Source organism: Tasmannia lanceolata, unplaced genomic scaffold (assembly GCF_043159265.1).
Source record: "Tasmannia lanceolata isolate RefF3 unplaced genomic scaffold, GAP_Taslan_0.1 ptg000003l, whole genome shotgun sequence".
In the NCBI taxonomy this organism is placed as follows: Eukaryota; Viridiplantae; Streptophyta; class Magnoliopsida; order Canellales; family Winteraceae; genus Tasmannia; species Tasmannia lanceolata.
The window spans coordinates 12,116,604-12,130,081 of NW_027518680.1; the positions used below are offsets into that span (position 1 = coordinate 12,116,604).

The following is a 13,478-nucleotide window of genomic DNA, read 5'->3' on the forward strand; positions in this document are numbered from 1 at the left end:
TTTCCAAATAAGCTGTGGAAAGAAGAAATTGGAAATCCAGAGATGTGGCAGTTTCCTTCACCCTCTTGGCTCCTCAACCTCTCCCCTGCAGCAGGAATTACCCCCTTCCCTCTCTGTTGTTATGATTGCTTTGAATTTTTCAAGGTAGTTGAGGTTTAGTGGGACTCTTCTATTCAGAGCCCATTTTAGTGGGGTTTGCAAAACCGACTTAGTGAACCTACCAAAAAGAAAAACAAAACGGAAAAGGATTCCTAGTTTGGTGTTGCACGGCTTCAACGGAGAGAAATAACAAAGAAAAGGCTATTGGAGTTTTGGGAGTCATATACTACTTGTGAGAAATACAGGAAAGGTGAAACGTCTCTAAGAGTTGGTGAGGCACTTGCGCAAAGAGTTTCAAGGGTGTTATTTCTTGGATTTTCTCTTGGGAACAAGAACAAGAAGGAGCACGAGCATCTAGGGAGCGAAGGCGCTTGGATCTTAGAGGGTGTAGAGATTAAATCTTGTGTAATCCGGAGAAAGCTTTGGGCTTTTGTTATCCGGTGAGTGCTTCTTGTAACCCAAATATTTTCCACATAGTGAAATCTTTTGAGGTCTTCTCCCGTGGACGTAGCCACACACATGTGTGGTGAACCACGTTAAATCTTGGTGTTCTTGTGTGCTTTAATTTTGGTTTGTCTTGCACTTTTATTTATTTGTTCTTGCAAATTTACTTCGGCAACGTTGCGTATTGTTAACACGTAAAATCGGAAACACACTTTCGTGTTTGGATCGTTAACGGGTCACCGCGGAGGGCTGATTTTGAGCCCTAATTCCGCAACAAGTGGTATCAGAGCACATGCTCTACAATGGTAGTGACAGTTTCTAGTGCAAAGTTTGAAGTGGAAAGATTTGACGGAAAGAACAGTTTTAATTTGTGACAAGTCAATGTTCGTGATTTGTTGGTTCAACAAGGATTACATAAAGCATTGTCAGGGAAGGCGAAGAAGCCGGCAGATATGTCAGATGCTGATTGGGATGACATGGATTTGAAGGCTATGAGCTCTATTCGCTTGTCGTTGGGAAACGATGTCAAATACCACCATGTTATGTATGAGAAATCTGCGACGAAGATGTGGTTGAAACTTGAGAGTTTGTACATGACAAAGTCTCTTACAACTAGGTTGTATTTAAAACAACAATTATACACCTTGAAGATGAAGGAAGGGACTGAAGTGATGGATCACTTGAATGCCTATAAGAAGATAATCTGTCAATTATCGAATATTGATGTGAAAACTGATGACGAAGATGGCCTTGATTTTGTTGACTTCCCTACCTTCATCGTATGAACATTTGGTTACAACACTACTCTATGGTAAGGATACCAAAGAATTAGAGGAGGTTACTGCTGCTTTACTTTCTAATGAGATGAGAAAGAGGCCAACGGGTGAGAAGCAAGCAGAAGGTTTGGTTGCCCGAGGTAGACCATTGGAAAAAGAGAATGGGAATAATCGAGGCAGGTCTAGGTTAAAATCCAAAACAGGAAAAGGCAAGATAAAGTGTTTTCATTGCCATAAAATTGGCCATATAAAGAAAGACTGCCGAAAACACAAGGAAGATCTGGAAAAGAAGCGTGGAGAGACTTCTGAACAGGCAAGTGTGGCAGAGGAAAACTCAGATGAAGACTACGGCAAGGTACTTACCGCATCATCAGGTATTGATCGTTATCAGGACCCATGGATCTTTGATACAGGATGTTCTTTTCATATGTGCCCACATAGACATTGGTTCTCTACATATGAGCAATTGAATGGTGGCTCGGTTTTGATGGGGAATGACAATTCTTACAAGACAATTGGGACAGGTACAGTGAATATAAAAATGTATGATGGAACCGTTAGAACCTTGACAGGAGTTGGACATGTTCCAGAGCTGAAGAAAAATTTAATTTCTTTGGGTGCTTTAGACACCAGCGGATGTTGGTTTACTGGAGATGGTGGAACTTTGAAGGTTGTAAAGGTCTCTCTTGTGGTCATGAAGGCAAAGATGGTCAAAAATCATTTATACGAGTTGATGGAAAATACAGTGGTAGGTGGAGTAGTCGTTTCTACAGAAGAAGACAGTTTGACTGATTTGACACAGCTGTGGCAAATGCTGTTGGGGCATATGAATCAGCAGGGTTTGAGAGAGCTCAGTAAAAGGTATCTACTCAAGGGTGTTAAAAGTTGCAAGTTGGACTTCTGTGAGCATTGCGTATTTGGAAAACAGTGCAGAGTGAGTTTTAAAACTTCAGTTCATCGAAGCAAGGGCAAGTTAGACTATGTGCACTCAGATGTGTGGGGACCAACCCCAGTTGCTTCAAAGGACGGTGCTCTCTATTTTGTGACGTTCGTTGATGAGTACTATAAAAAGGTATGGGTTTACTTTCTAAAGAGAAAATCTGAGGGTTTTCTACATTCAAGCAAACAATGATTGAGAAGCAAACTGAAAAGAAGGTGAAGTGTCCGAGGACAGACAATGGAGGAGAATACAAGTCTTCTGAGTTTATTGAGTTCTGCAAGAGTGAAGGCATAGTTTGCCACTTACTACTCCAGAAACTCCTCAGCAAAATGGAGTTGCAGAACGACTTAACATGACTCTTCTAGAGAGGGCTCACAGTATGTTAAGCAATGCTGGATTAGAGAAAGACTTCTGGGCAGAAGCGGTCAATACAGCATGTTACTTGGTTAACAGGTCACATTCAACAGCAATTTCTTGTAAGACTCCAGAAGAGGTATGGTCTGCTAAACCTAGTGATTATTCTATTTTAAGAATATTTGGTTGTCCTGCTTATATTCATGTTAAAAATGATCAACGCTTTAAACTTGACCCAAAATCCAAAAAAGTGTATCTTTCTTGGATATGCAAGTGGGGTCAAGGGATTTAGAGTGTGGGATCCTTCTTCTAACAAGCTAACCATTAGTCGAGATGTTATTTTCGATGAATTTTCTATGTTAAAGTCACATATGCAGATGTTGAGACCATTGAGGTGGAGGTTGATACTCCAAGAGAAGTGCAGAAAGAAAATATTCAAGTTGAATTTCCTGAAGCAAGATTACCTAATCAACAGATGCACCAGTCAGAATTACAGGTTAGAAAATCTCAAAGAACTCATAAGCCACCTGTAAGATATGGCTATGAGGATATGTTGGCTTTTGCATTGGTAACGGAAAGTGGAGATCCAGCTACATTTCAAGAAGCAGTTGCATGCGAAAACTCTAAGTATTGGGAGGATGCAATGGGTGACGAAATGGAATCTCTTCATAGAACTATACTTGGTATTTGGTGGAGTTACCAAAGGGCAAAAGGGCGATTGGGTGCAAGTGGCTTTACAAGAAAAAGGAGGGAAGCTCAGAAAATGGTGGAAAAAAATACAAAGCACGTTTGGTGGCAAAGGGATATGCTTAGAAGGAAGGAGTGGACTACAACGAGATATTTTCACCAGTGGTCAAGCACACTTCAATCAGAGTATTACTTGCCATGACATCACTATTTGATCTTGAGCTTGCGCAACTTGATGTGAAAACGGCGTTTTTGCACGGGAATCTAGAAGAGGAAATCTACATGCATCAACCAGAAGGTTTCAAGGTAGAAGGAAATGAAGACCATGTTTGCAAGTTGAAAAAGTCATTGTATGGCTTGAAGCAATCTCCTAGGCAGTGGTACAAGAGGTTTGATACTTTCATGATTGGACAAGGTTTCTTCAGAAGTGAGTATGACTCATGTGTTTATTTCGAAAACCTTGGCAATGGCTCTATCTTTATTTTGATTTTATATGTTGATGACATGCTTATAACTGCTAAAAGTATGTTGGAAATCAATAAGTTGAAAGCCATGTTGAGCAAGGAGTTTGAAATGAAGGACCTAGGCACTGCAAGGAAGATTTTGGGTATGAGGATTCGTCGAGACAGGGAAAAAGGAAAGTTGTGGCTATCTCAAAAGAAGTATATTGAGAAGATGATCTCAAGGTAAGAGATGGATAAAGCAAAGCCGGTTGCTACCCCACTTGGTGCTCATTTTAAACTTTCCTCTAAGTTGGCACCTACTACGGATGAAGAAAGGAGGTACATGTCTCGCGTTCCATATGCGAATGTTGTTGGCAACATGATGTATGCTATGGTCTGTACTAGACCAGATATTGCACAGGTAGTGGGTGTTGTTAGTAGGTACATGGCAGACCTAGGAAAGGAACACTGGCAAGGGATCAAATGGATACTTCGGTATTTAAAGGGCACGTCGTCCCTTGGAATTTTGTTTGACAAGAGCAGTGTTGGAAAAGGAAATATCATGGGCTATGTGGATTCCGATTATGCTGGAGATTTGGACAAGAGAAGGTCCACTACGGGTTATGCTTTTACACTTGCTGGAGGACTTGTCAGTTGGAGGTCCACTTTACAGACGACTATAGCTTTGTCTACTACAGAGGCAGAGTGTATGGCAGCAACAGAAGCAGTGACAGAAGCCATATGGCTGAGAGGACTCGTAAGTGAACTTGGGGTCGAGCAAGGAAACACTTGTGTGTATTGTGACAGCCAAAGTGCTTTGGACTTGGCAAGGAATTAAGTTTTTCATGCGAGGACAAAACACATAGATGTGAGGTACCATTTCATTCGAGAGGTCATTGACGGAGATGAAATTTCTTTAGAAAAGGTCGTTACAAGGAACAATGCCGTAGATATGTTGACTATGTCTGTGCCGACGGACAAGTTCAAGCATTGCTTGAATTTAATTAACATTCGACAAGTTGGGTTGAACTAGCACCCTTCGAGGTGTGGTGGAGAAGACTTTGGTATGAAGGATTTTTGCAAGTGATGGATGAACCAAATTCAAGCCAAGGTGGAGAATGTTATGATTGCTTTGAATTTTTCAAGGTAGTTGAGGTTTAGTGGGACTCTTCTATTCAGAGTCCATTTTAGTGGGGTTTGCAAAACCGACTTGGTGAACCTACCAAAAAGAAAAACAAAACGGAAAAGGATTCATAGTTTGGTGTTGCACGTCTTCAACGGAGAGAAATAACAAAGAAAAGTCTATTGGAGTTTTGGGAGTCATACTACTTGTGAAAAATACAGAAAAGGTGAAATGTCTCTGAGAGTTGGTGAGGCACTTATGCAAAGAGTTTCAAGGGTGTTATTTCTTGGATTCTCTCTTGGGAACAAGAACAAGAAGGAGCACGAGCATCTAGGGAGCGAAGGCGCTTGGATCCTAGAGGGTGTAGAGATTAAATCTTGTGTAATCCGGAGAAAGCTTTGGGCTTTCGTTATCCGGTGAATGCTTCTTGTAACCCAAATATTTTCCACATAGTGAAATCTTTTGAGGTCTTCTCCCGTGGATGTAGCCACACACATCGTGTGGTGAACCACGTTAAATCTTGGTGTTCTTGTGTGCTTTAATTTTGGTTTGTCTTGCACTTTTATTTATTTGTTCTTGCAAATTTACTTCGGCAACGTTGTGTATTGTTAACACGTAAAATCAGAAACACACTTTCGTGTTTGGATCGTTAACGGGTCACTGCGGAGGGCTGATTTTGAGCCCCAATTCCGCAACATCTGTTTCCCTCAACATGAGCTGGCAGATCTATTCATTTTGTACTGAAAACTCAATTCCTAATCCAAATACAAAATCTGAGGTATCCAAACAGGCCCTTGTAGACTGGTTATCACCTAACGAAAAGAAACCTTAAATAGGACAATGCCATTGTGCATTGTGTAGCTCCCCATTAGCTTGCATCTGAGTGAGAAAAAAAAAAGAACACTTTTTGTAAGACAAGGATGAACTCTATAATGCTATCATGGACGACAAGTGACATTGTGAATGTGGATCTGGTACGTGATGCCCTTTGATAGCCTTAAAGACCTTGCACATTAACTTGAGTCTCGACATGATGAATAAGAAACTTAACAGATATGAGAGTTGTGGATACAGTCTCCTCAGAGTCATTCAGCATCAACTGATTTGTGCAAAAAAAAAAAAAAAGGGTTCAGAAAAATATATGATTTCATGTTATGAGAATTGAGTTGTGGATAAGGATACGGTAATTATGTCACTAATTTGCACCTTTTCATGACATTTTAGTGTGCTTGCCCTGAAACCTAATCTCTCCCCACCTCACTTGAAACCCTTTCTACAGCCATAAATCAATATTCTCTCACCATTCCAAGCCCACAAGGTGAGGTCTTCCACTCGCACACCTCAAGTCCATCTTCTCTTCCTTTGAAACCCACATCCACTCTCATCTAACTGCTCAAAACCCAAAAAACCAAATCGTACAACTTTGTAAACCCAAATCCTCAACTTCATAAACCCCAAAGCATCCCTATTCTTTCACTAGAAATTTTTTTCCTCCCTATTCTCTTCTTGAAAATCAACTAGCAACCCTTTTCCCATTTGAAAATACCTAATCCCCACTGACGAGATCTATATCTAATCACATGGCCTCCTCTTCATCTACTTTCTTCAATTCCGCTTCTTTTACTTCGTTATTCTCTCCCAACTTGTCACTATTAAGCTTATCCATGACAGCTATCTTCTCTCTAAAGTTCAGATCCTTCCTATTGCCCATGCTTAGGCTTCCTTCCTCATCAAGAGGGATTGAGATCCCACCCAAAAGGGAGAAAAATCTCAAGCATGAGTCCTAGCATATAAAGGATCAGTTGATCATTCCCTGAAAACCCCTCTGCAAGAGAACTCTGAAAACCCCTCAAAGACTCCTACTCTCAGTAGTCTGAAGCTCTGCATCTTACAACTTCAGGCTGAAATTCAAAGTGGCTGCTCAGATAATCTCACCACTCACAATTTCTTGTTGAAGATGAAGAATATTTTCAGCCAGTTTACAACCACAAAACAGCCCCTTGACGAAAGTGACAAAGCTCACTATAACTAGTTTAAAATATCATTATGATTTTCACGGCTTGCCTTATCAAGCAAAAAGATTTCCCCACCTTTAGTGAGCTGTAAATTTTTTAGTTGTTACCTTACAATGGTTACGGTATTTACTGCTCCATCCCCAAAGCCTCCAACAAATTCATCTGCATTATCGCACAATTTTGAGGTACTCTAATGTGTGGGATTGCAAATAACCATGGTCACGAATGTGACGTGGCCAAGGCAACGGCTGAGGTGGACAACAATAACATTAATAGCGGTATTCCAACCCTCGACATGGGGCCTATCCTTCTCGACCTAACAGTTGCCCCCCCAACGTGGTATGCTGCTTGTGCCAGGTAATCCTCAACCTCCAGGATCCGTTCATATCGCCCTTGTACAATGCCATCCATAGGATGTCAGATTTACGGTCAACATAACCATGATGTTGACACCTGCTATTACCATTATAAGTTGCAGTATTAGCAGTTTTCATTGTGCAAGTAGGCTCAACCGCAGTTGAAGATGATGGAAGAACAGGGCGAATCCCACAAATCTCCACCTAGAACAGCAAGCTCCAGAGGGCTCCGAATCGAAGTGGAGATCAAATGAAACCACAGCTGCAAGCATGATTTCGGCAATGGAGCACGCACTGTAATAGCCAAGAGTCCAAACAGTGGGGCCCAGAAGACAGTGGGGGTAGAGGTAAAGCTGGGGCCGTTCCACTGGTTGCCGCCAAACCAGGACAGTTGGGCCCAGCAGGTGGGAAGCAGCTGTTGCAAATGACTGTGATTACCAGTTGGCCACACCTCATTAAACCCACTCCCAGGAGATACCTCGTCAGGTTCGCATTCAACATCCCACAGGCTGCTCTGTAATTTGTCGTAGACTCCACCCTTCATCTCTCTTCTTTCAGGTAGTATTATGGCCCTCCTACCCTCCAGAACTTAAACATTGTAAATTCGGAGCCCATCACTTGTTTAAAAGAACCTTATGCATGATCTATCATGTTCCAATTTATTTTTAACTATGTGGAAGAAAAACTTTCCCCTGTCCTTCCTGGGGCAGTTGAGTGTGTAAAGGTGAAGGAAAGTGAAGAGATTGGCTGTGTATAAATGAAAGATTATAGGAGCCTGAAGTAGCTCAAGATTTACTAATTTGATAGATTGTTCCAGCACTGAGTTTAAAGTTTAAACCATTATGACCTTTATATTGCAGAAATTATGCAAGAACATTGTACAGTTTTCTCATTAGCTACAATCAAGTGAACAGATGGGTGGTTCCACAAGCCAACGAAGAAATAGAATATCTTTTGTAACAAATAGAATTCTTGCAAGTTATTTGTCCATGTAAGTTCTGTTGGTCGAATTATTGAAATAGGGTTTTATGCAATGTTTTGAACATCCTTCTCCCTATATTGAGCCTATACAGATTAAAGTGATTTAAATGAACAACTGCCATGATTATATATTGTTTTTTAATATTTCCTGCATTCATAGTTTTTACCAATGGTGTACATCGAGAGAGAGAGAGAGAGAGAGAGAGAGAGAGAGAGAGAGAGATCTTCGTACTGATTGACTCCCATATATGCTAATCATTAGATTTTTTTCCCCTCTTCCTACTGATCAGAAGCATCCAACAGCATTGCGCCTACAGGAGGGGGCGACTCCATATTATACCAGCATCTCTTTCGGTTATTCAATCATCCAAAGCTGTATAGTCCCATTCTGCCCGGATCTAATACCAAGTCATATCACACCAACTCTTTTGGGAAAACCTATTTCTCCCACAATTGGTCTGGAAGATAATTTTCTTACACTCGTCTTAGACTCGACATGCGGATTTAATATTCTTTTTTGGAAAATAATGATATTTTATTAAAAGGGAGAAAAAGGCCAGCGATCATGTAGGTTCAATCAGTGTTTAAAAACTCGTTGACTCGACATGGAACTCGCCCGAGTCGACTCCCTTTTACCTTGGCCGCATTCCGCATCGCACCGCATCCGCATTCCGCATTTTGCCTTACAGAGTCAAATAAAAACTCCTTCGACTGTCCCGAGTTATGACCGCGTCAACCGTGTCAACCGCGTTCTTGGCCACGTCCGTGCCGAGTCGACAAGGATTTTTCTTGGCTGTGTTCCGCATCACATCCTCGTGTTTAACCACTGGGTTTAATAACTTCACCCTAGCAAAAATAAGCATCAAATTTCATGGCCCGCTGATCTCTAATTCAGTCTTCTTTCTTTACATATATAGGGTCCCTTTACTAAATTATTATGAAATTCCATTTTGCTCTGAGTGCTAAATGAAAAAGATCTTTGAAATTTAATGCAACAATATCTGACCATTTTCCTACTGGTAATATGACAACAAGCCTTCCCATCAATGCAAGAGGAGAGGTGAGGACAGATGGATGGTCACTGAACAATCTAGAAAACCTTTCAAATGTGAAATAAATCCTTTATCACTACAGAATAAGTGACTGAAACAAAACGTAACAGTTGAAATAGCAAACCAGTTCTTGATTTCAAACCTCAAAATCTCGCTTTGCCACATAAATTGGGATGTGGGACTGGACATTGTTAGTCCAATCACGGAGATCATCGAGACCTGCACCATTGGGATAATCCATGATCAATCTCATGGTAGGTGCGTGGGAAAATGTTAATAAATGTGTTTGAACTTTCTCTAAGGAATATATGGCAGCAAACAATAAACATTGAGTTGATGGCATTAAGTATAGAAACAGCCCATCATGTATCTGAGAACTAAGTATGAAGAGAAAAACAAAGAAAAGACATCTGCATAGGCCATGTTTAAATAAGTTTGACAAAACCAATGATCATGTAACACAAGGACTCTCCATCAAAATAACATGCCACATTGAACACATGGACCGCCATATCTAACATCAAACCAAGAGGATACTCTTCAACAAGTAGCAACGGTTTCATGCTGAGCCGGTAAAGAAGGTAATTTAAAAGCTTGGTGTTTCTAATATTCACGTTCCTTGAACAACGTTTGAATTTCATAACTCATCAGGGTATATATTTTGTGTCTATACCAATTCCCAAAGAAACCTTAGTGTGCCAAAAATGCCTGGGAACAAGATAAAGGAGTTCCATAGCACTGAATTTTTTTCCTACAGTTACTATAGGAGAGAGAGGCATGAAGTTACAATTTAAGTCTCGAGCATAAAGTGTCTAGTTTCTTCGTCCTACTAGAACACTTAATATCTACAAGAACATCGTCCTAAGCACAAAGAATTTTAATTATCCCAGGTTCTACTTTTACACAATAATGAAGAGAAGAAGAAAAGTAAAATCACTTACACTAAGCTTTCCCCTTATTTAGGGTTTATTCTATTCATGGGAATTTCCCCATCAAGTCAAAAGACAAATAATTACATCCTCTCTGGCAAAACAAAACAAAATCAATGATTTTATATCCTACAAAAACATATGATGATTCCAATCATCCCTACATCTGTGAAATCTGAGTCCATTGAGAGAAGGCAAATGCTATATATATTATGAACCACATGCCAATACATGCCAGTCCTAGGTACCCTTTTTAGTTTCTCGTTGAGTACAAAAGAGAAAAAAGAGGAGATGAAAGAAAATAAGTCGTGCAAATGGATGCACTACTAATCATGTAGGATTCCCTTATTTTATTAATTTGAGTGTAAAGAATACATAAATTTACCAAAATTGTTACATCTAACATGGATCTTCAGCCTATTTCCAGACTAGTATTGTCACCCTGTCTGCTCCTCATTATCAGTCCTTTCATCTAAAAGATGTTTTATTTGATTCTGATCTATCTGCTAATTTACTCTTTGTAGCACAATTAGTGGAACAAAATTACTTATCGTATTCTCTTCCAATGGTAGTATCATATAGGACCTGCACATGTGGAAAGTGATCGGAACAAGTCATAAACATGGTACTTCCTTGACTTGAATGAGGGGATTACCTCCTCACATGTTTGTATACTTTCTTCACAGTCGATCAATAATTTGTGGTGCATAAACGATTAGGTCATCTATACAGAGATAGATTGACTTCTATCTTAAACGATTAGGTCACATGTCTCATTCTTCTTTTCCTTATTCTCATTGTGATAGCTGTTCACTCAGCAAAAAGTACTCAGTTTTCCTTTCCTATAATTAATCATTTTACCAAGGCACAATTTGAATTGGTACGTAGCGATTTTGTGTCATCGCTCCAAGGGTATCCCTATTTTGTTATGTTTATTGATATTATACAAGGATTACCTGGAAATACCTACGAAAGAAGTTGGATTAAATTTTAAATCTTCGCAATAATGGTGAAAGTGTAATATCAATCTATTATCAAAATCTTACCCTCTGATTCAGGGAGGATAAATCTTTATCATGACTTTCAGCAAGATGAGGGCATCCTATCTAACAAGAGTCATACTCATACAAATCAACAGAATGGAGTTGCTAAAAAGAAGATGGACATCTTCTCTCCTTATATTGATATACTATAGTAGTTTGGATAGATTTTTTTTTGGGTGGTTAAGCTGGGATCGAACACCTGACCTCAGGGTGAAACAACAGTCTTTACCAGCTGAGCTAGATGCTCAACCCCTAGTTTGGATAGATGTAAGGCCCAAATGGTAGATGCGCTACATGTCTCTCCTTATAGAGTTCTTAACAAACTTGATCATTTGCATAAGAATTTCAATTGGAATGGTAAGAAAGAGTGTACCATTTGGTGATTTAGGATTTGGTGTGTGGGGGTTTTGGGATTCAAAGAATCAAAGATATGAATTGTGCCTTGCTTGGAAAATGGATCCGGTGGCTTGGGGAGGAAAGGGATCAGCTTTGAAGGGTTGTGATTGACGAGAAGTACAGGGTGCGCTATGGAGGGTGGGAAACAATGGATACATTTTGGTTTTAGGAGATTTATTGTCTGGAGGGATATCTTGAGGTCGTGGAATCTTTTCAGCAGGGGATCAAGTATAATAGAGTCAGCTATGGCATGTGTGTTTGGTTCTGGCACACCCACTGTGGGGTGATTGTCCCCGAAGGAGGCTTTCCCTGGTCTCTTCAGAGTGGCTCTTGATGCGGGGTGAGCGTGGGGGAGTCATCGCGCCCAGAGGGCAAGGTGGTATGGAAATCTACTTTTGCAAGGACTTCTTCGATCGGGAGTTGGATTCAATGGCATCCCTTGTGTTGAGGTTGGAGTTTGTGTCCATCAAGAGGCTAGGTGAGGATAGACAAGTGTGGATTTGGAGCGTGGATGGAATGTTTTCTCTTCGATCATTTTGCTTTTATCGATTAACCTTGCCTTCTTTATCCCCTACTCATATTGGGAAGGTGCAGAAGATCTCATCTCGTCCTCTGTCAGTGCCTTTTATGGGACTGGCTGTATGGCTGAATTCCTTATGGTCAACCACTTGCGCAGTCGAAATCGGGTGATTATCAGCAATGCATTATGAGCGATGTGGCCTATGAGAATGCTGATCATTTGTTCTTCCCCTATAACTCTGCCAAGAAGGTCTGGACCTTCATATTTGGTCTCTTTGGTGTCAATTGCATCATGCCAAATCATATTGCATATCTTTCTGAGGCTTGGACTCTTGGTCCTTCACCGAGTAGATGCAAAATCTTTAAACCCTCGCCCTTTCTATGATTCTGTGGTTGGTTGCAAGGAAAGGAATCTTGGGATTTTCATGGGGTCCACAAAAGTGGTGTAACCTGACTGGCATCAGATATTCTTCTTCGTGATCAGATGGGCAGTTGATTTGTCTGATTTCAGTGGCATCTCCAAGTTGACTTTCCGCTTTTCTTGAGATTTGGTATGGCTGAGTGTGGCCTCTAGGGAAACGTTGTCTCCTAGGTGATCCCCTCCCCATTTCAGATTCTTTAAACTTACCTTCAATGGTTTTAGCTTAGAGGTTCCATATCCTGCTAGCTTTTATTTTTATTTTTTGGACGGGGGGGTTCTTAGAAAGCAAACATCGCTATTAGTTGTGCTTTTTCTACACCCATTGGGGTGGTCGACTACAATGATGCAAAGATTCTCACCCTCGAGATGGGACTCTTGTTGTTAGGTGTAGATAGAGAGTAGTAATATATGTTAGTATTATATATGTTCTTTATTTGTTTCACCTTCATTTATGGTTTTGCCATCATTGTGATATGTTGTTACTTGTCTATGTTAACATAAGGAAAAAGAGGTCTTCCGTATCTGGTTTTTGTTTTAATGCCAAGGTCTTTTGTATCCTTGAGCGTTCCACACATATTTCTCTACTCTCCTTCTCTGTCCTCTTCTTTTCTCTCCTCTTCTTCATTTCTTTCCATCATCATCTTCGATCCATCCAAGCAATCAATAATTATTTTGCTACATCTAGCTCTTCCTGATTCTCTTGTAGTGAAAGGGGGACTCCCTTTTTTTGGAAAGGGGGACTCCCTTAACGTCATTTGCTGGGTCAAAGATGGCAAGGAATTCCTTGGAGATATGCAAGCACTTCAAAGGAGGTGTTGGACGTTGTGGAGGGTATTGGGTCTTGTTTAAGCATGTTTTCATCTCACCAATGGCGGATTCTTTAGCTTGCAGTGAGGTCAA

The 13,478-nt window shown here is 40.5% G+C and overlaps 1 protein-coding gene across 2 annotated transcripts in view; it reads right to left on the minus strand.

The window, feature by feature from the left end:
• The window catches only part of LOC143851389 (Metallo-hydrolase/oxidoreductase superfamily protein), a 44,997-nt gene that overhangs the window by 13,787 nt on the left and 17,732 nt on the right, over window positions 1–13,478 (minus strand). For both annotated transcript variants that reach the window (XM_077360808.1, XM_077360801.1), the window contains exon 6: window positions 9,413–9,489. In XM_077360808.1, coding sequence (XP_077216923.1) covers window positions 9,413–9,489 — 77 coding nt within the window. The remainder of the gene's footprint in view (window positions 1–9,412; window positions 9,490–13,478) is intronic.